This window comes from Psammomys obesus, unplaced genomic scaffold, assembly GCF_907164565.1.
Source record: "Psammomys obesus unplaced genomic scaffold, mPsaObe1.curated_primary_1811, whole genome shotgun sequence".
In the NCBI taxonomy this organism is placed as follows: Eukaryota; Metazoa; Chordata; class Mammalia; order Rodentia; family Muridae; genus Psammomys; species Psammomys obesus.
In genome coordinates this window covers 12309308-12330279 of record NW_026591872.1, presented here as the reverse complement: position 1 = coordinate 12330279, position 20972 = coordinate 12309308, and the positions used below count along the sequence as shown (strand labels likewise).

The window sequence follows — 20972 nt, the reverse complement described above, 5'->3', positions numbered from 1 at the left end:
CAGTGAGGGATTATATATATGCCTGCTCTGGGGATAAAACTCATCCTCATGCTTGCACAGAAATAAGTTTACCAAATGAGCTCTCTTTCCAGCTCTAGAAGTGCTTTTAGAGCAGACTGATATGTAGACCCTACCTCAGGACAATAAAAACAGAATATCTGGGGAAGAAGCCCAAAAAATGTCTCACTATGTAGCCCAGGATGGTTTTGAATCTTGCCTCTGGCTCCCAAGTTCGGGAATCATGGCCATCTTCCACCATACCTGGCTCCACTGGTAATTTTAAGTAAAATGCTTGCTAGTGATACCAACATACAACTACATTAAAAATCAGAGGCAAATGCAAGCTACTTCCTCCACAAACTGGTTTTGAATTCCTGGTTTCAAGTGACACTCCTGCCTCAGTTTCTCATGTACCTGAGATTACAGACAAGCACAACCGTGCCTGGATTAAACATGACTATTCCTTCTTCATCTTGGTCAGGGAACTGTTTTCTCCTGAGGCTCATTCTGTAGGCTATACCACCTTCTCTTTCTTCCTCTCTGAGACCACCACTCTCTCTAAACCTCAGAATTCAGGATCTACCACCTGATAAATAAGACTTTGCTTCAACCCAAACTTCTGTCATTATTCAGTCTTGCTTAAAATTTGGTGTGGAAAATCCAGTTCATACCTTCACCTTCGAAATATACCTCAGCCACAACTGCCTCACTCCCTAAAGTGACTCCCTCAATAATATACCAGATTTTTCATAACAGAAATACCATCTCCTGACACACATCAAATTAAATATCTCACTGTGACCTATTATTCCTCCCAATTTACTTGCTCATTATCTTTACTATAATTGTTTTGACCTCATGGAATCTCGGCCCCATTAATCCCTTCATTTTCTATCCATGGATCCTTCTTACTTTCACTTTCTCTTTTCTCAAACAGATGTCATTATCATAGTCTGTTGCAAAAACCCACAACTGCCTTACCTCTGGTCTCCCACTGCACCTATTTGGCTAAATTTCAACCCACAAAAGTCCAACTAATTGACTTCTCCATATGCCCACTAGAGAAATCAGAGATAATAAACACACCTGCACACATGCATATTTTGCTGGTTTTATGGTATGAGATTTATGTTAATACAGCATAAACAATAGTCATCTGAGGAGAGGAAACCTTGATTGAAATGCCTCTGCAAGGTCACGCTGTAGGCAAACCTGTAGAGCATTATTTCAATCAGTGATTGATAGAGGAGGGCTCAGGCTGTTTTAAGTGGTGCCACCTTAGGCTGGTGGTCCTGGGTTTTATAAAAAAGCAGACTGAGCAAGGAAGTAAGCAGTACCCCTCTGTGACCTCTGGATCAGTTCCCGCCTCCTGCTTCCTGCTTTGACTTCCTTTAGTGATAGACTACGATGTGGAAGTGTAAACCAAATAAACTCTTTCCTTTCCAACTTGCTTTTTGGTTATGGTGTTTCACTGTGACAATAGAAACCCTATGACAAGTTGGTACCAGCGGGTATTGCTGTGACAGACCTGACCATATTTGGAGGAGGATTGTGAAAAGACTTTGGAACTTTGAGCAAGGGAAGCTATGGAGTGTTGAGCGCTCATTGGGATGTTCTGTGGGAGCTTAGAAGCTAAGAGAACAGTGCAGAAGATGGAGGCCTGGCTTGTGAAGTTTCAGAAGGCAAGACTGTAGAGGCCATTTGTTATTTTGAATTAAATTTCTGTGGTCCTGATTAGCTGAGGTTGAAAAATCAGCTATGATTAACAAGATAACCAAAACTATTGAAGTAAAACCTTTGCTTTGCTGGGATATTCAGTGCTGGTCAGCTGGAGCTGAGAATTTATGGGTGATTAAAGAGCATTATTGATATATAAAAAGACAAGCGTCATTGAGGTGAAATCTTCTGAGAAGTATTTTTTTCAGAGTCAGCACACAGAAGCTGTGCTCCAGAGGCAGCCAAGGTTGTACCTTGTGCTGGTAGCTGAACTTGGTAGTCAACAGGTGGCACTAGTTTTGAAGATATAAAGGGTCAGGGAGAGCAGCTGAGGCCTGGCACTGTGAGAGGCCAAGAAAGGCCATTGATGAAGATACTCCCTCAGAAGTAGAAGGCTCAGGACTGAAGTTGCCATGCAGAGAAGTTGAAGCCTGGCACCATGAAGAAAGCCCATAAAAGGTTATTGGTGAAAAGCAGCTCAGCTGCAGCAGGACACCCCAGAATTTTGGAGATGCTAGTACCATTGAATGATTACCAAGAACAAGGGCAGCAGTGGAGTGAAGCTGGCCTGAGCACAGAAGACAAGCTGTGTGTGCTGCTGAAGGCAGAGATGGAGAAGTGACCCAAGCCCTTTGGGAGAATACAGAAGATAGTGAATGAATCTCAGATATTGGACATTCTGTTATTTACACTGTTGCAAGTTTAGTTTTGCTTTGTTCTGATTGTGACTATGCCCTGTTTTTTTTCCTTTTTAAATAAGAAAGTACTTAAATTATTATTATTTTTTTATTTTACAGAAGCTCACTGTTGAGAGACTTTGAACTTATTTTAAAGAGATTTTGGGGTTTTACAGAGAGTTTGGATTTTAAGAGAGACCGGATATTTTTAAAGAGATAACTTTTAAAGAATTTGAATTTGTAAGGCTGTGAGGCTTTTTAAAATTTTATTTTATTTATTTATTACAAATTATTGGCTGTGGGGCTTCTTAAGTTTGTAAAATGTTTTTTATTGTGACGTCTTTATTAATGTGTGATCTTGGGGATGAACAAGAAACATTGTAGAAACGTTGTGGCTTAACAATGATGTATTTGTGTGTCAAATTGACAAAGTATCAGTTGTGCTAGCTAGATTTATCTTAAAGGAAACCTTGATGGAGAAAATGCCCCAAGATTGGGTTGTGGGTCAGCCTATGAAACATTTTTTAAGTAGTGGTTGATGGTGGAGGATCCAGCCCATTGTGGCTAGGGACACCGCTGGGCAGGTGGTCCTGGTTTCTATAAGAAAGAAGGCTAGGGAAGCAAGTCAATAGGCAGCACCCCTCCATGGCCTCTGGATCAGCTCCTGTCTCCAGGTTTCTCCCGTTTGAATTCCTGTCTTGGCTTCCTTTGGTGATGAACAACAATGTGGAAGTATAGGCCAAATAAATCCTTTTTCTCCTCAACTTGCTTTTTGGTCAATAGAAACCCCAACTAAGACACATACACATAGAAATTTGCTTTTATAATAAAGTTTTGATTACCAACTTCAAATGGACCCTCTAGCTTAGAAAGCCATTGGTTTTCACTATCAACTAGTTTCCTAATATCTTGAACAATAATTTCACATCTTCTTATGCATTCTCAGACTGTGGACCAATTCCTTATGTCCTCCCACTTCAGAGCAGGTTGCTTAACCTAGACTTTAAAGAATGGCAACCTGTTTGTACTTATCTCCCATCGTATTCAGAGAGGATCCCTTCTGTTAAGATCCCTATCACTCCTTATACATCCTCCAGTCCTCTTGGGAATCTTATACTTACTATTGTTCTTTAAGTAGAACCCCCCGAAATCCTTGGCAAATTGACTCATCCAGTGTGCATACAATGGCAATTAGTTTTTACCACTTTAGGGGGTAGTTTTTTTTTGTTTTTTTTTTTTTTTTTTTTTTTTTTAAGACAGGGTTTCTCTGTGTAGTCCTGGCTGTCCCTAAACTCAGAGACTCATCTGCCTCTGTCTCCCAAGTGCTGGGATTAAAGGTGTGTACCACCACACCTGGTTAATTTTTAGTACTCTTTGAAGTGGCTCCACAAACTTCAAATGTAACTTAAAAAACAACAGATTTTTTTGCATTTTCCAAAATTGTGTTTTCATTCTATATATCACTCTCCCAAATTTTCTGCATGCTCTATAGCTGGCCTGTCCAGCATAAACACATCTGGCTAGTGAGCTCCTGAAAAGTGATTACTAAAATGGAGCCACTGAATTATGAATTTTACTTCTAATTCATGTAAGCAGGTATATGTATTAGACAGTACTGAGCTCTACTGAAACAGCAGAGCTCTACACACAATCACATTATCTCTCATGGTTTGTATTATCATTATATGCTAGTGGTTTAGACTTTGCTTCTGATTGGCATCTATCTGTTTGGCTGCCAATTCGTCATCCAAACACAAATATCTTAAATCTCAACCAAACATGGCCAAACTGCATTCACTGGTACCGTAAATCCACATTCAAAGCCATGGTTGGGCCACTCAAAAGCCCCAGGGATGAGCCTACTACTATTACTGTGCTAAATGAACACAGTATCAAATGTCCCTCAAAGGTCTCAGCCTTATCCAAAATGACTGTGCAGTGCACTGATGGGGGCTAAGAAAGAAACTCACAACTAGTGAAAATGCAAAGAGAATGTGTCAGTGGCTTGGGGATCTTCTAAAGGATGGGAGTGGAAGGATGGTAAGAGCCAGAGGCTGGGGAAGACTGAAACAAAACTGTCTTCTTGCTGTGACAGGACCACACTGCACTTGAACTAATAGCAACTCTGGCTATGTGCACAGGAACTGTAAAGCTCAGGTAGTCAACATTCCAGAATCAAGTGTAAAGGGGTTCACAAGCTCCTACTCCTCACTGAGGAACTATGAACAACTGATAGTTTCAAGGGAAGGGAGAGCCCGTTTTCTTTAAGAGTGTGGCTCCTCATAGGTCAACTACCCTGCAGTGGATGACTCCATGCCCAGAAGTAGGTAAAAAGGATCAAAATGTATTGTCTAAAATTCTCAAAAAATGAATAAAATATATTTTTTAAAAAACCGAATTCTTTTTTTTTTTTTAATATTAGTTACAGTTTGTTAGCTTTGTATCCAGGCTGTATCCCACGCCCTCTTTCCCTCCCAATCCCACCCTCCCATCCTCATCTCTTCCCTGCCCCTTTCCAAGTCTACCGATAAGGGAGAACCTCATCCCCTTCCACCTGATACTGGTTTATCAGGTGTCTTCAGGACTGGCTGCAAAGTCCTCCTCTGTGGCCTAGCAAGGCTGCTCCTCCCTGGGGGGGGGGGGAGGATAGGTCAAAGAGCCTGCCAATGAGTTCATGTCAAAAACAGTTCCTGTTCCCCTTTTTAGGGTACCCACTTGGATACTGAGCTACCAAGGGCTACATCTGAGCAGGGGTTCTAGGTTGCATCCATACATGGTCCTTTGTAGGAGAAACAGTCTCATAAAAGATCCCTGTGCCCAGATACATTTGGTCCTTGTGGAACTCCTTTCCTCTCCGGTCATATTAACTCCCCCCACCCCCGCCTTTTGATTCCTTGCATTCTGCCGGAGGTTTGGTTAGGAGTCTTAATATCTGCTTTGATACACTGCTAGGTAGAGTCTTTCAGAGGCCCTCTGTGGTAGGCTCCTGTCCTGTTACTTGTTTGCTCCTACATCCAATGTCCATCCCATTTGTCTTTCTAAGTGAGGATTGATCATCGTACCCTGAGTCCTCTTTCTTGTTTATCTTCTTTAGGTGGATAGATTTCAGTATATTTATCCTATCTTATAGGTCTATATAAGTGAGTATATACCATGTGTGTCTTTCTGCTTTTGGGATACCTCACTCAGGATGATCGTTTCTAGGTACCACCATTTCCCTGCAAATTTCATGATTTCCTTGTTTTTAATTGCTGAGTAGTATTCCATTGTGTAAAAATACCACAATTTCTGTATCCATTCCTCAACTGAGGGACATCTGGGTTGCTTCCAGGTTCTGGCTATTACGAATAAAGCTGCTATAAACGTGGTTGAGCAAATGTCCTTGTTGTGTACTTGAGCCTCTTTTGGATATATGCCCAGGAGTGGTATAGCCGGATCTTGAAGAAGCACTATTCCTAATTGTCTAAGAAAGCGCCAGATTGATTTCCAAAGTGGTTGTACAAGTTCGCTTTCCCACCAGCAATGGAGGAGGGTTCCCCTTTCTCCACAACCTCTCCAGCATGTGTTGTCACTTGAGAAAAGAAAAAAAAAACATGAATTCTTTAGGTGCACATATTTAATATGTTTATCCTATCGTATAGGTCTATATAAGTGAGTATATACCTGTGTGTGTCTTTCTGCTCCTGGGATACCTCACTCAGGATGATCTTTTCTAGATTCTACCATTTGCCTGCAAATTTCATGATTTCCTTGTTTTTAACTGCTGAGTAGTATTCCATTGCGTAAAAGTACCACAATTTCTGTATCCATTCCTCTGTTGATGGACATCTGATTTGTTTCCACAAGGACAAAATATATCAGGGCATGAAGGCCCTCTATGATTCTGTTTCTCCAACCAAGGACCATGTGAGGATATAACCTAGAACCCCTGCTCGGACGTAGCCCATGGTATCTCAGTAACCAAGTGGGTTTCTCTAGTAAGGGGAACAGGAATTATTTCTGACACAAACTAAACAACTGGGTCCTTTACTCCCCCTCCCCCCCCTCCGAGGAAGGAACAGTCTTGCTAGGCCACAGAGGAGGACTTTGCAGCCAGTCCTGAAGATACCTGATAAGCTAGGGTCAGATGGAAGGGGAGGAGGACCTCCCCTAGCAGTGGACTTGGAAAGGAGCAGGGAGGAGACGAGGGAGGGAGGGTGGGATTGGGAGGTAATGAGGTAATGAGGGAGGGGTTACGACTGGGATACAAAGTAAATAACCTGTGATTAACATAAAAATTAATTAAAAAAACGAATTCTTGAATGTCCCCTCAAAGAAAAACTCATTCCATCCTCAACATATTTATGCAAATGGAATCATCATCTAAGTTCAGGTTAAAAACCTTGTATTTGTCCTTGGCACTTCCTCCTATTCCCTATACCTCTAAATTCATTTGCTATGAAATTTGCTCACTTTTCTCCATTTCTAATACCACCATACTTTCCAATATAGAAAACCAAAGCAGCCTCGTAAGAGGTCTTTCTGCTTCCAGGCAAATGATGCTATATCAGCATAAAAATCCTTTACTTCTCATTCTAAAATCTAAAAATGCAGATTCAACACTGTGGCTTACAAGATTTCATAGCCTGTCTCCCTTGGTGCTCAAGCCCTATTCCAGGCATCAGAGCCTTTTATTTCCTAGAAATGCTCAGGGTATTTCTAATTTTGAAGTCTCACAACCCCCTTTATCTAGAATACTCTTTTTTTTTCTCCTCCAGTTGTTGCCTGTCTCTTAGGACTCCAGTTCCTAAATCTAAATGTCTCTTCTTTGTAAATACATTGTCTGAGTATACTACCTAATTTAGTGACCCCTTTTGTAAAGTCTTTACTCTTTTTCTTGTTAGTATTTATCAAATCCATTTATCAAAAGCATGTAAACATCTAAACTTTCTAAAAGTCACTTTTAGACTCTACCAACCAATATATTAAAGCAGATGCTGAGACTCATAACCAAAACTTGGTCAGAGTGCAGAGAATCTTATGAAAGAAGGGGGAGATAGTAAGACCTGGAGGGGACAGTAGTTCTACAAATAGAGCAACAGAACCAAAAATTTGGGCACAGTGGTCTTTTCTGAGACTGATACTCCAAAAAAGGACTATTCATGGATATAACCTAGAACCCTTGCACAGACGTAGCCCATGGCAGCTCAGTATCCAACTGTGTTCCCTGGGAGTAAGGGGAGGAGAGACTGTCTCTGACATGGACTCAGTGGATGGTTCATTGATCACCTCCCCCTGAGGGGGGAACAGTTTTGCCAAGCCACAGAGGAGGACAATACAGCCAGTCCTGGTGAGACCTGATAAGCTAGAGTCAGATGGAAGGGGAGGAGAACTTCCCCTATCAGTGGTCTTAGATAGGGGCATGGGAGGAGATAAGGAAGGGAGCGTGGGATGGAGAGGGAATGAGGGATAGGGCTACAGCTGGAATACAAAATGAATAAAATGTAATTAATATATAAAAATAAAAATTTAATTAAAAAAGTCATTTTCATGCATTAAAATGCATAAACCAGTAAGAGTGCGTTGTTGCTTTCTCTTGTGTTCTTAGAGCCTAGCATAGTGCATAGCATCCAAAATGTATATAGATGCTTATGGAATGCATTTATGAATTATAGGCATCTCTGTGGCTCTAGCAGAAGGAAAAACCAAAGCAGAAGCAAGACTCTTTGCTGTGCTCTGATAATTCTGTAAAATTTACCACTAGGTCTGGCAAATAGGAAGCACTTAACAAATATTTGTGGAACAATGAATAAACTAGGTAGGGTACTATTTAAAAATTACCATAACAGACTTCATCTAAAAGTCATAAAGATATAAAGGAAAAGAAAAAGAGAAATATACTCATCCCCATGAAAAACAGGGAGAAAACTCAATAAAACTCAGGATATATGCACAATTAAAAAAAAAAAACACAGCAAAAACCTAAATGCCGTTTTTGTTGTGTGTGTGTGTGTGTGTGTGTGTGACAGAGTTTTGCTATGTGGCTCAGGCTGCTTTTCAACTTGCTATATAGCCCTGGCCTTGAATTTGTGATCATCTTGCTTAAGCCTACCAAATATTCAGACTACTGGTACATGCCATGTCTGGTTTAAGTAGAATTTATTACTTTTTTTAAGACCCAGCAAATCATTAGGCAAAGATGTTTTTAACTGGGAAATGCCAGTTGAAGCATCCTCCCTAAAACCCAAAGCCACACAAGGGTTAACACCATTATTTACACATTGGTTCCCAGTTCTCAATGGTACCGTAAAATATTTAACAAAGCCAGTGGCTGTGGCTATTAGAAATAAAGGAGAATAGTTATTTGAAGATAATTAAGGGTATCTATCTATCTACCAAAATAGAAAATTAGCAAAAATATTAAAAAAATAACTTAAGTGAAGTAGCTGGATAAAACATCCAAGACTCATTAGTTGTTCTATATGATAGCAGTAAGCAATCAGAAGATAACAGAAAAAAAAAATCTCAGAGTATCAGCAAATCAAATCCACCATGAAATTCTTAACCTAAAAATTTGATGTACATAAAGAAACCACTGAGAGCTGTAAAAGAGGACCCTAATAAAAAGTTTCATTATGTTCCCTCAAGATGATTTAATTTTATAAAGAAAGTAACTTAATAACACTATGACAAAATAGCTATGATGAAATATTGGTTATTAAAAATAATGCTTAGACAATGAGGTATGGTAGAACAAAACACTAATCCCAGCACTGAGAACATAGAGGATCAGGATCAATGTCATCTTTGGCTACAGAGTTTGAAGCTAGCCTATGATAGCTAGAACCTGCCTCAAACAAACAAACAAACAAACAAACAAACAAAAAAACAGCAACAACAAAATTATGTTTAAAATGATTTAAAATGACATAGAGGAAATGCCATGGTAAAGTATTAAGTGAAAAATCCATGATAAAAACTATAAATAAGGCAGTAGGTGTATAGGTCAGTTGTACAACATATATTTGCCATGTACCAGGCCTCTGGGTCCAAATTTTAGCATTACAGCCCTCCCACAAAAACTATGTAAAAGGATTCCAATTATATTGAAATATAAACTAAAACTAAAACAGTAGGAGATATGTTAGCTAGAATATAATCTCAAGATTATATGTAAAAGATTTCATTTTTAATTGTGTGTGTATATGAGTGCAGGTGTCTGCTGAGTCCAGAAGAGGGCATTATTTTTGATTTTACGGAAGCTTACTGTTGAGAGACTTTGAACTTTTTAAAAGAGATTTTGGAGTTTTACAGAAGTTTGGATTTTAAAAGAGACTGGATAACTTTAAAGAGATAACTTTTAAAGGGTTTGAATTTGTAAGGCTGTGTGTAAGTGTGTGAAATGTTTTATATTGTGATGTCTTTATTAATGCGTAATTTTGGGGATGAACAAGAAAGGAAGCTGGAGCTAGAGTTCCAACCAGTTGTGAGCCACCTGAACTGAATGCTAAGAACTAAACTTGGGCCTTCTGGAAGTGCAATACTTGCTCTTAATTGCTGAGCCATCTCTCCCATTCTACATAACTTTAATTTGATACTTCAAAACTTTTTGATTGTCACAATTATACATAATTAAGATGCATTAACATTATAACCAGAAAAACTACTTTCAAGATGTTTACTACTAGTATCTAGACAATATATATTTATACTAAAATCAGTCTTTCCCATTAACAAAGGGTACTATTTTCTAGGGGTTAACTCAGATGATCAGTCTTGTGCAGCAAGTGCTTTTACTCACTGAGACTTCTCCTTGACCCTATTAGGTTCCTTAAAAACAGCAGCAACAACACCAAAATTAAAACAAAAACCAAAAGTCAAATAAACATGTTTTGGAGACAGGGAGAGCTTCATGTAACCTAGTCTAGCCTGGAACTCACTCTATAACTAAGGATATAGACTTGAATGCCTGATCTTGCCTGCACTTCAGTCACTGAGGTTACAGTTATGTGAGACCAAACCCAGTTTATGTAATGCTGAGGATTAGAAGCAGGGCTTTTGGGGTGCTCAGCAAGTATTCTTATCAACTGAGCTATATCTCCAGCCTAGTGCTGTTTTGTTTTCTCTTGTCGAAGTGCAATAAAACACAGATTCTGGGTTATTTTCTCTCTTGGATACCTGCAACAGAAGCTAGCAGCTAGGTATACATTACATTTTAGGATCAGCTTTTAAGGTTTCCATATTCTATGATTAAAGAAAGGCATAATAAACCCAAACTAGAAAACCATTCAGTACACATTAGTAGTGCCAAGGTCAGAGACCATCTCCAAACAAATTATGTGCAACCTGTAGCCTCAAGCTAAATGTTAATTTCCACTTATCCAAGGACTCCAGCAAGAGATAAGGCAAAGCATTTGATTTAGATTCACGTGGTCAGATGTGCTTTTGATAGCAACCACACAGTAGCTACAGTAGCAATCAAGTGCCCATTTTCTCCTCTCCAGAGCACAGTACAATCAGATGATAAACAAAGAACATCTTGCACAGAAAGTCAGTGATTTGCAGCAAACAGATAAAAATGAAAGGCCAGCAACAGTGAAAAGAAGACCACGTTCCCTCTGATGAATGGAAACCTTGAGGGAACAGGGCTTAAGTAGGGCATGAATTATTTCAAAAAAGAAAAGAGAAAAGAACAAGCAATTAAACGGACTCTGTGCCTTCCAAAATAATATAAGGAATAGGTGAAAACATTGTGAATTTACACAAAACATAAAAAGGTGGGAGAAGAGTCTAGAATATACTAGTAGTCGAAAGATAACATTTATTCAGCTCCCCTCAAAAAATAACAGATTGTTACATTTGCAAGAAAATAGGTGTAACTGGAAATTACAATGACACTGTTAACAAAGTATCTTAGACTCAGAAAGACAAATACTGCATATTTTCTCTCCTATATAGAGCCTAAATTTTAATATGCATACAGGTCAATGTGTTTGTGAGGGGGTACAGGTAATGAGACTGGAAAGGGGATTGTGAAAGAAGAAAAGATATCTTAAGGGAAAGTTGGGGAGAAAAAAACAGGGTAAAAGAATATATGTGTCTTGCTGGCAAAAGGATCAGGAGAAAGAAAGGGGTCAGCAGGAAGGAGGCAGGCTGGTGTGGGAGGAGAATCAATAAAAACAAAGTATCCTTGAAAATCCCATGATGAAACTTATTACTTTGTATGCTAACAACACCATCAACAAAAGAATAGGCAACTAATGGGTATTGAGAGAGAGAATCAGCTGCTCCAGGAGTGGGGGGGGTAGAGGTTGGAAGGGTGGAGGGAGATGAACCGCTAATTCATTATCCAATACAAAGTGATAAGCTCTGAAACCGTGTACATACAAACAGAAACATTCAGCAGGTTGCATTTATATATTTATGCATATATACATGCATATTCATATATAGTAATAATAATTAAAAGAGGCTTTCAATTTGATAGTGGGTGGACATGAAAGAAGTTGGAGGGAGGAAACTTTAGAGGGGCTGGGAGAGAGGATAGGGAAATGAGGAAAAGAATGCAATTACATTTTTATTTTAAATATGTATATATACATATATACATTTTTATTTTAAATATGTATATATACATATATACATTTTAAAAAATAACTAATATGGCTTGGTAAATAGCTTAGTCAGTAAAGTGCTCAGCATTTAAACATGAGGACCCGAGTTTCATCCTCAGAACCTATGTAAAAATGCTGGAAATGGTGGCACATACTTGTAATCTGTGCTGGGGAAGCAGAAACAGGTAGATTCTTGGTGCTAGACAGCCAGCCTAGCCTAATTGGTAAGCTCCAAACTGGTGAGTCCCTGTCTGAAAAACAAAGGTGGACAACACCCAAAAAAGGTTCCTATTGTTGTTGACCCAAGGCCTCAACATAAATATACATATACATGTACACACAAATGCATGAACACACAAAGGCTAACACACGCACACACACAAAGAAAAAAAATGACCCATAAATCTGAAGCGCTTTAAGCATTTTCGTAGCTCTTCCTATTAATCAATCAGTTCCACAGCAACGAAGCGATTGGTAGTGACAATGCCTGCAGCTTCAAGTAGCTTACAGCTATTCTGAAGCAGCAAAGCTGATCAAATTTCAGGTTTGTAGAGATTCTTAGCAGCCACCTGTCTTTTCTCAGGCTCAGTTGGAATGGTTTTGAGAGATGAGGGTAATTTTTAGGGCTACCGTAAGAAAATGGAGACTTTGGAATGAGATGGCAAAATGCAAGATGTACCCCTGAAAGTCTCTTAAATCTACAGTAATAAAGTCAATATGTGCAGAATGAAAAGCAACTCCATTCAGAAAGATACTCACTGTTCGAAGCAATATCAATCAAAAGAGTTTCTTCTGCTTCTGAGGGGAGGAAAAACACAATAGAATCACAGAGGAGAAAACCACTCATTACCATCAAAGCAGTATTTCATAACTAAATAACAGCATCACTCAGGCACCTCTCCTGAATCTCAGAGCACATTAAAGAATCCTTTGATTGTTTTTGTTTGACATATTTTTTAAAAAAGGATTTTAATAGCCCCAGGTTATAAAGAGTATGCACAATTCAGCTCAAAAGAAAAAAAAGGAAGAAAAAGAAATGATCAAAGACACAACTGGAGCTCCTTAAAGAAAAGCAAGGAATGGTGACTTAACAGTAGCAAGCATAATAGCGTGTTCATGCAAGTGAAGAAAAACTTAGCTCTGTGTTCTTTAGATGTTAGAGAAAGCCAGGGAAGGGACTAAAAGCCTCAAAGCAGAATTATTCTCACTGAATTATTCTTTCAATTCAGACATGGTCTCTGACAATTTGTCAATGATCTCATTATCTTCACTTCTACCCTACGCTCTTAGGCTTTTGTGAGTCTAAGAGGTATACTATCCAGTATGGAGTTTTAGACACTTACAGTGCCATCTTAATTGAAGCACTAGTCACCAGAAGTGATCACAGATAGATGAATAAAGAAGATATAGTTTATAAGACACAGTGGAATACAATTTAAGGACAAAAAGAATGAAATCCTACCCGTTGGCCATATGGATGGAACTTGAGGACATTATGCTAAGTGAAATAAATCAGTCACAGAAGGACAAATATTGCAGAGTCTCACTTGTGGAAGGTTAAAAAAAATGATCTCATAGAAGTACAGAGGAGAAATAAGTACCAGAGACTTGGAGGAAGTAGTGGCTAAAGGGATTCATAGAGAGTGAATAATAGATATTAAAGTACAGTTAGATAGGAGGACCAAGTTCTAGTGTTCTACAATATAGCAGGCTAACTAGAGCTTATCACAGATTTCCAGATCTTAAAATAACTAAGTGAGTTTGATGGTTCCCAAAACAAAGAAATGTTATCTCAACTTGATCATTACATGTTTCCAACTGTTACACCGTACTCTTTAATACACACTAATGTTATGTGTCAATGGGGAAAAAAGGTGACAGCACAAAGCAGTTTGTATGTTTAGAGTTTTCTTTTTATCATTGGTCTTCCTGGACTTCCTCTTTTTGCCCCAAGTATATGAATTCAACATACCTTTTCCTCTGTGACCTCCTTAGACTTGAGTATAGGCTATGGCCTCATGGCTGACCCTTAGTTCTAAGTTAGAATTAACCAGGATCTCTGTTGATAAGATGGGAAGTCGCACCCTTTTCTAGCTCCCTCACCACACAAGAGTCTACCCCAGGGTCTATTATTCAGGTGAAAAAGAAGCAATAAGTAAGGGACTAAGTTGTCTAACAGTAGAATGTAGTTTCAATACTGTCTGTAGCAGGGTGAAGTAAGTAGGATATTGTTGTGGATGTTTTGGCTTATGATATGTAAACAGGTTTTGTTAGAATGCTAAGTTGGGGATTTTAGTTTGTCTACACCTGTTAAGCGTCTCATGTGGAGTGTGGTCTTTGCCATGTAGAATTAGTTGAATTCTGAGGACGTTGATGAGTATAAATATGACAGCCCAGAGGAAGATGGCGCAGCTGCTTGGAGGAAGACTGGTTGCTGCTGGTTCGTCTTGCTGCTGCATTTGCTGTTTTCTGATTGGCTGGTTACTTGGACTTCTAGATTTCTGGACGACTGATATTGGTATTGCTCCAAAAAAAAAGAATCCTAGGACCCTACCCAGAGGGAAGTAGCAGAGAGTACTCCATCCCCCTGTCTTTACTAACCTTCTTTCCCTCCTACCCGTTGGTAGGGGGTGGTGGTAGGGAGGTAGAAGCATTTAATAACTCTAAATAAAGTAGGTTTGTTAAAAAATCAAGGTCAACAGAATATGAAGACATAGTCTGTATTCACTACTGTAATGTAGTACCCTTTAGTTGAGTTGTTTTCCAAGTAGATATGCAAGTCAGGAAATGGAAGGAACTGAAAACTCAAGGGCATAACATTTCAACTTGTTATGGAGAAAACTATTCCATACATGTATTCTACTTCAATCTATCAACTGGCCATTCTATTGGCCATTTATTTTTTATTAAGAATAACAGAAATGAGACCCTAGAAGTAGTAGGAACGGGCAAAAACATGCTAGGACGCCAAAGCCTTTGGCTCTTTTGTGTAAGGCTTCCATTTACAAAGTAAAGCGAGTGCAGTAACCTACTATGGCATCCAGATGCCTTGTTTAGTATGTCTACCACACAAAGAAGATTCAGTAGCTGATTGCTTTTTGACACACTGTAGACATTACTCCTTTTAGGTATTTCAATTTACCCCCTCCTTTCCCCTCTCTTCTCCTCTCCTTGTTCCTTCTGCTCTTTTGGTTAGAGGCAAGTCTCACTACATGGCCAAGGTGAGCCTGGAACTCATGCTTGGCCTGGAATTTGCAATCCCCCTGCTTCAGCCTCTTTCTAGAATTATAAGTGTGAGTCACTATGGCCAGCTCAGTATTTTTAGTTCTTAATACATACTGTATTTTCTTTTCAGCATGCTGTCTTAAAAGTTATACACATTAACTGTATTCACTGTATTACAAGGATGAATCCTGAGCAAATGATATGTGGGAAGATTTATGCACAGAAATGTTCACTCATTATTATTGAACAGTAATCCAAATGTCAACCAGAGAGGATAAGTACATTATGAGCCATTCATGAAATGGAACAGCATATAGCCACTGACAGCAGAGATACACTCATAATAAGTACAGTAGCAAGTAGGTGAGAAAAAATGTTATATTGGATGAGTCCTGCTTAAATGATGTGCTACATACACAGAGCAAAAAAGATGGTAGGTGTTTCTTAAGCATGAGAATGTAGGTGACTTGTTTTCTTTGTGCACGGCTGCTGTATTCAACTCTTTTACAGTATGCATGTTACTGTCATGAAAAAATAAAGTTCAAAGTAGAAAGCACTTGTTCAAGGTGTGACTCAAGTTCTCAAGAGTCTACACTGGTTGTAGAATACTTCTGCCTGATAGATGCACTGGACCTTCGGAAGATAGAACAATTTGTTCTCTCGTAATCTGTTTCCTTTCTAGAGCAATGTGAGGTTACAGAAGCAATACCTCCTACACAGCTCTCCCAGTTTTTGAGTTTCATTATGGCAATGAAACAAGCTTTTTCTATGTTCAGTCGTCAAATGTGAAGATAGACAAGTATTTCTTCCCCAGAGCTATGATTCACCAATGTCAAGACTTAAGAGCCAACATAAGAGTATGAGACATTACAATCTGACACTTCATGTTGCCAAGGTGTGTTAAATCCAGTACTTTGGAAACAAAGTACTAAATACGTGAAAATCCTTTACACAGACAGAATGTTGGTTAAGCACAAGATAGTAATTTAAATCCACATATATGTCAATCGGAATAAAAGATTACTTATACATATATCCAACTCTACTCAGAGAAACAGATGATATATACATATGTATTTTAAAATATAATTCTTCAGCACTTTTAAACTCAACACTTTTCAGTGGCAGGTTAGCAGCGTTACCTTTTTCTGCAAAGAGTAATATATTTCACTTTACATGCAGTGACAAATTTGGTTATGAATGGCATTATACACTGCATTAGTGACTGAGGAGAAGCCTTGTAAAAGTAGATAAGTCATTAAAGCAAGTACCTTGAACACATCTGAAGTGTCTATTTATAGGAATGATATCTTGAACATGCTGTTCCTTCCCATGCAACTGGATTATTAACCTAGAACACAGAAGGTATCAACGAATAGCTACTGAAAATGCCAAAACTTTATTAACAAAATATCTTGCTGTCCCACTACACAAATATAATCTGTGTTTGTTAAACTTGTTGCAGTTAAGTCTACTTGCTCTGAGTATCAGATGCTAGATTTTGCTCAAGGGCTAAAAGGATAATAGTGGTGATCAATATCAACATGCCAACTGCCCTACAAGCATAAAGAATGTATAATGGTCATCTATGTCCTATAAACAGAGCATGCAATGCAAGTTATACACCTTTACTGGATGACCATTAGACTGAAGAACCTAAGGCATAAGTGAACTCGTTAATGGCAGGGACTATAGCTATATTTCTGTCATGGTATTTCTCATGCTTAGTATAGAGCCTAGCATATCTCAGATACTCATGTGCATTGAATCAATGAGCCAGACAACTCATTCATTAGCTTGTCACATTCTGTTTCATGTGTTTGACCAAAGAAATATGCTATCTCTTCACACATGCATGTAAGTTACTAGAGGAATAAGAACAATCATTCCTGGACCAGTTAAAATAACAGTAGCAACCAAAAAGGTAGCAAAAACCCTAAATGAGTTGTCTTGACACCCGTGGTGTGTATCTTCTGGTTTCTAACTTCAGGCTGTGATTTTTATGCAAACACGAATGAATTTGACTCCTAAATCCACTTACACTCACTCCTTAAACATTAATGTTTGAAATAGGCTTTCACCATTGTAGTTCAGGCTAGCCTACAACTATATAGCTCAGGCTGATCTCAAACTCATGACCTTCCTGCCTTGACTCCAAAGCAGATGGATTACAAATATGCACTACCATGTTGCCCTTAATGTTTTTTTTTTTTTATCATTTTTTATTACTTCTGAGTGGAACAGAATCAAGGTATAACTTAATTGGTAAGCAGCCATTTTAAATATCAACTGGCTTCCCCACATCAAGCACTCTTCAGGTGAGGGTTTTTGTTTGTTTGTTTTTATCAGGAATGCCTCTTTTCTGAGCAGGGGGGTCTAGATCCTGTCCATGCATGGTCCTTGGTTGATTCATCAGTTTCTGCAGGACCCCTTGAGTCCAGATTTTTGGCTCTGTTGGTCTTCTTGTGGAGCTCCTGGCCCTCCAGGCCTATCTGCTCCTCCTTCCATAAGCTTCCCAGCACTCTGCCCAAAGTCTGGCTATGAATCTCAGCATCTGCTTCCATACCCTAATGGGTAGAGTCTTTCAGAGAACCCCTGTTGAAGGTTCCTGTCCTGTTTCTTGTCTTCTCCTACTTTGGATGTCTATGCTGTTTGCCCTTCTGAATGAGGATTAAGCCTCTTCCCTAGGGTCCTCCTTGTTGTTTAGCTTCTTTAGGACTATAGATTTTAGTATGTTTATCCTATATTATATGGCTAATATCCACTTATAAGTAAGTATACAGCCCATGGAAGGTTCAGTTTCCATGAGGGCTCCCTAGTTAGAGGAGCAGAAGCTGTCTCTGACATGGACTCAGTGGCCGGTTGAATTAATGAATATGCCTTCAAGCAAATGGAAAAAGAGGATCTGGGGACGGGAAGAGCCTGTCGAATGGGGAAAACACAAGTCTGCAACATTAACAATGTTAACATCTCCACAGCACTTTTACTGTGTAAGCCATTTTCACATTTAAGATTCTCCAGTTTTACCTCAAAAAGCCATAAAACAGTTTATACTTTTGTTCAACTTAAGAGGAAACCAAGGCTTGGAAAGCCTGATTAACTTGGTTACACAACACATGTCAGTTACCGAGTGAAGAAACTAAGAACCCAGGCTTCCTACTTCCCTGTCCATTGAGCCCATCCACTAAGCCACGGGCTTGGAGTTAATCTATTAGTTTAGGAGTTGGGGGTAGGAGGCCCCTGCTCAGGCAACTCACACTCTTCACACCTGGCTGTGAACCTGTTGCCCACTTGGCTAAGGTGGGTGGCTCCTTGCGGTTTCGGGCTCACGGAGGTTTATGGAAGAAGGCTCTCTCCTGCTTGGGAGTCAGGAGGTTACTTACTCATATTGCCCGTTCCTCTGGGCTAGGGTCAGGGTGCAGGGCTCCCGGAGGGGACCCTTCATCTCCAAGCCCTCCACTTTATGCAGGCACTGGTCAAGGGTCTCTTTCTACTATTATTATTTGCACCCAATGGGTGACACGCGGCTGGGTGCACACCGGCCACCCTCTTCAGTGCCCCCAGTGTCCCCTCCCAAGTCGGTCCCTTTTCCCTACTCCGTTTTCCCCAGGACCTGCCCGCACCCCCGGCCGTATGGCCTCCCGTCCCCTTCCCCCCTTCACTCAGATGGATACTGCCAGGGGCTGAGCTCCGATCGGGAGCTGCGGCTCCATCAGGGCGGCCTCCAGGCTCTTCGGGGCTGCGGACTGTCAGTAGATTCCACGACACCGCCTCCTGCGGCCTGCCGCCCACCCGCTTCGCCAAGGCTGAGAGAAAGGGCTCCGGCGCCGCGAGGCACTGGCAGCCTGGGAGCCCAGGAGCCGGGAGCGTAGGAGCCAGCCTGGAACTGGGGAGCTGGGAGGAGAGAGTCTGACCAAAGAGAGAGAGAGAGCGGCGTCTCCCGCCCCCGCCTGCCTGTCAGGCCGCCGCAGATTTCGCCCCCTGCGACCAACCTGGGAAACTGCAGCCAGACACCTGAAAGAATTCAGGACTCCAAAGCAGGTCCAACAGAAGGCAGGCTTCAAAATGCTATCTGCAACACACTATAAAGGTTTGAGGACTTTGAAGATTGTCAGAGAAAAGAAACAGTCGCACCAGATGAACTGGACTGATAGGATCCTCAGCATGCTAACCCCCCTCCCCATCCGTAAGGTTATGAAGCCTTCTGTTGGTCATTTTTAAGGTATTTTCTCTTCCCACTTCTGTCTCCCATCCCCTTAAAATAGAAAATTACCCATAGACCAGCCCTCTGTCCCCCTAATCCCCACTTTTCATCCTTCTCAGGTGACTTCCAAGTATGTGAAGTTCAAGTATACGTGCCTAGTCTAGGCCTCTTGATACTTCTCACTGACAAAACTAACTCATCATTTCACTCAACCACCATCCCTGAAAATTTAAGGCTACAAGCTTTCTTCCTCTCTACTGATTTTTTTTTTATCCAAATAAACCTTGTTTATATTTTCTTTCGAAGGACTTTTTCAGTTCTTTGTTTTCTCTCCCTTCATTTGGCCATCACTCTATTGTAAACTTTGTCATGTCCAATCTGTGTAACTGAATTTCCCTCCAAAGAAATCCTGTCAGTTACAATCTCTCCTTCATTTTTTTCCACTCTGATGATAGCCACCAAAGAGCACTACCATTTCAGCTGTGTTAGTCATTTGTTCCAGAATCTATACTTGAGGCTATAGGATGAACACAGACCAATAGAACAAAATGCACAGCCCCCAAATATACCCATACACTTATAGAAGTTCAATAGTCAGTATATATGGCATTTTGTATCAGTGAAGAAAGAAACTATTCTTCACTAAATACCACTAGAAATATTGATTTTTCCACATGGAAAATTATAAAATTAGTTCCTCACCTCACACCATGGATGGAAAAAAAATCAGTCTCAGGAGGTGTGATAATTAGTAGACAGCCTGAGCCTACCAGACAAGCTGTGTGTGTTATGGAGAGGTGAGGTTAACCATGAACTTTAGAGCCCAGAAGATCACAAATGAGTCCCAGGAATCTGACATTCAGCTTTTTACACTGTTGGATTTTTGCTTTGCTTTGATCTGATTGTAATTGTGTCCTGGTTCTTCCCTCTGTAATAAGAAGGTATGTAAATTATTTTAGATTTTATAAGAGCCTATAATTAAGAGGCTTTGGATTTTTAAAGATTTTAAAATTATTGGTGTTTTTAAAAGATTGAAACTGTTAAAAGTTATATTGATATTAATGTGAGATCTCAGCGCAAAGAACTGAAAAAAGGGTGGTTTTAAATGGTGTGCTTGTGTGTCAAAATTGACAAAAGCTGTAATGTCATAGTCTTTGTAAACTTGACAAAAGCGTAGACACAGATACCTGGGAGGAAGGAATTCCAATTGCCTCTGTCAAATTGGTCTGTGGGAACATTTTCCTGATTACTGATTGATATGGCAGAGCCCAGCTCACTGAGCAGTTATGCCTATGCTTTATCAGAAAGATGGCTAAGCAAGTCAAAGAAAGTTACCCACTAGGCAATATTCCACCATGGTTCTTGCCTGCAGGTTGCTGCTTGAGTTCCTGCTGTGGCTTCTGGTGATGATAGATTCTAAACTGTAAGAGGAAATAAACCCCTTTTCTCCCCAAGTTGTTTTTGGTCAGTGTTCTATTACAGTAACAGAAAACAAACTGTGAAAGATAGATTAACAATCAAACAGTGTGGGGATAGAGAGAGGGGCTGGAGAGATGG

The 20972-nt window shown here is 39.9% G+C and overlaps 1 protein-coding gene across 2 annotated transcripts in view; it reads right to left on the bottom strand.

Annotated features, from left to right (window-relative positions):
- The window catches only part of Ocrl (OCRL inositol polyphosphate-5-phosphatase), a 63753-nt gene extending 44665 nt beyond the window's left edge, over nt 1-19088 (bottom strand). The window contains exons 1-4 of one of the 2 annotated variants that reach the window (XM_055612160.1): nt 18886-19088; nt 18595-18670; nt 16483-16562; nt 12746-12784 (exon numbers count right to left, since the gene is read on the bottom strand). In XM_055612160.1, the coding sequence (XP_055468135.1) occupies nt 12746-12784; nt 16483-16562; nt 18595-18670; nt 18886 (196 nt within the window). In that variant the 5' untranslated portion in view covers nt 18887-19088. The remainder of the gene's footprint in view (nt 1-12745; nt 12785-16482; nt 16563-18594; nt 18671-18885) is intronic. The other variant, XM_055612161.1, reaches the window with a different exon arrangement.
- Nucleotides 19089-20972: the final 1884 nt, after the last annotated feature.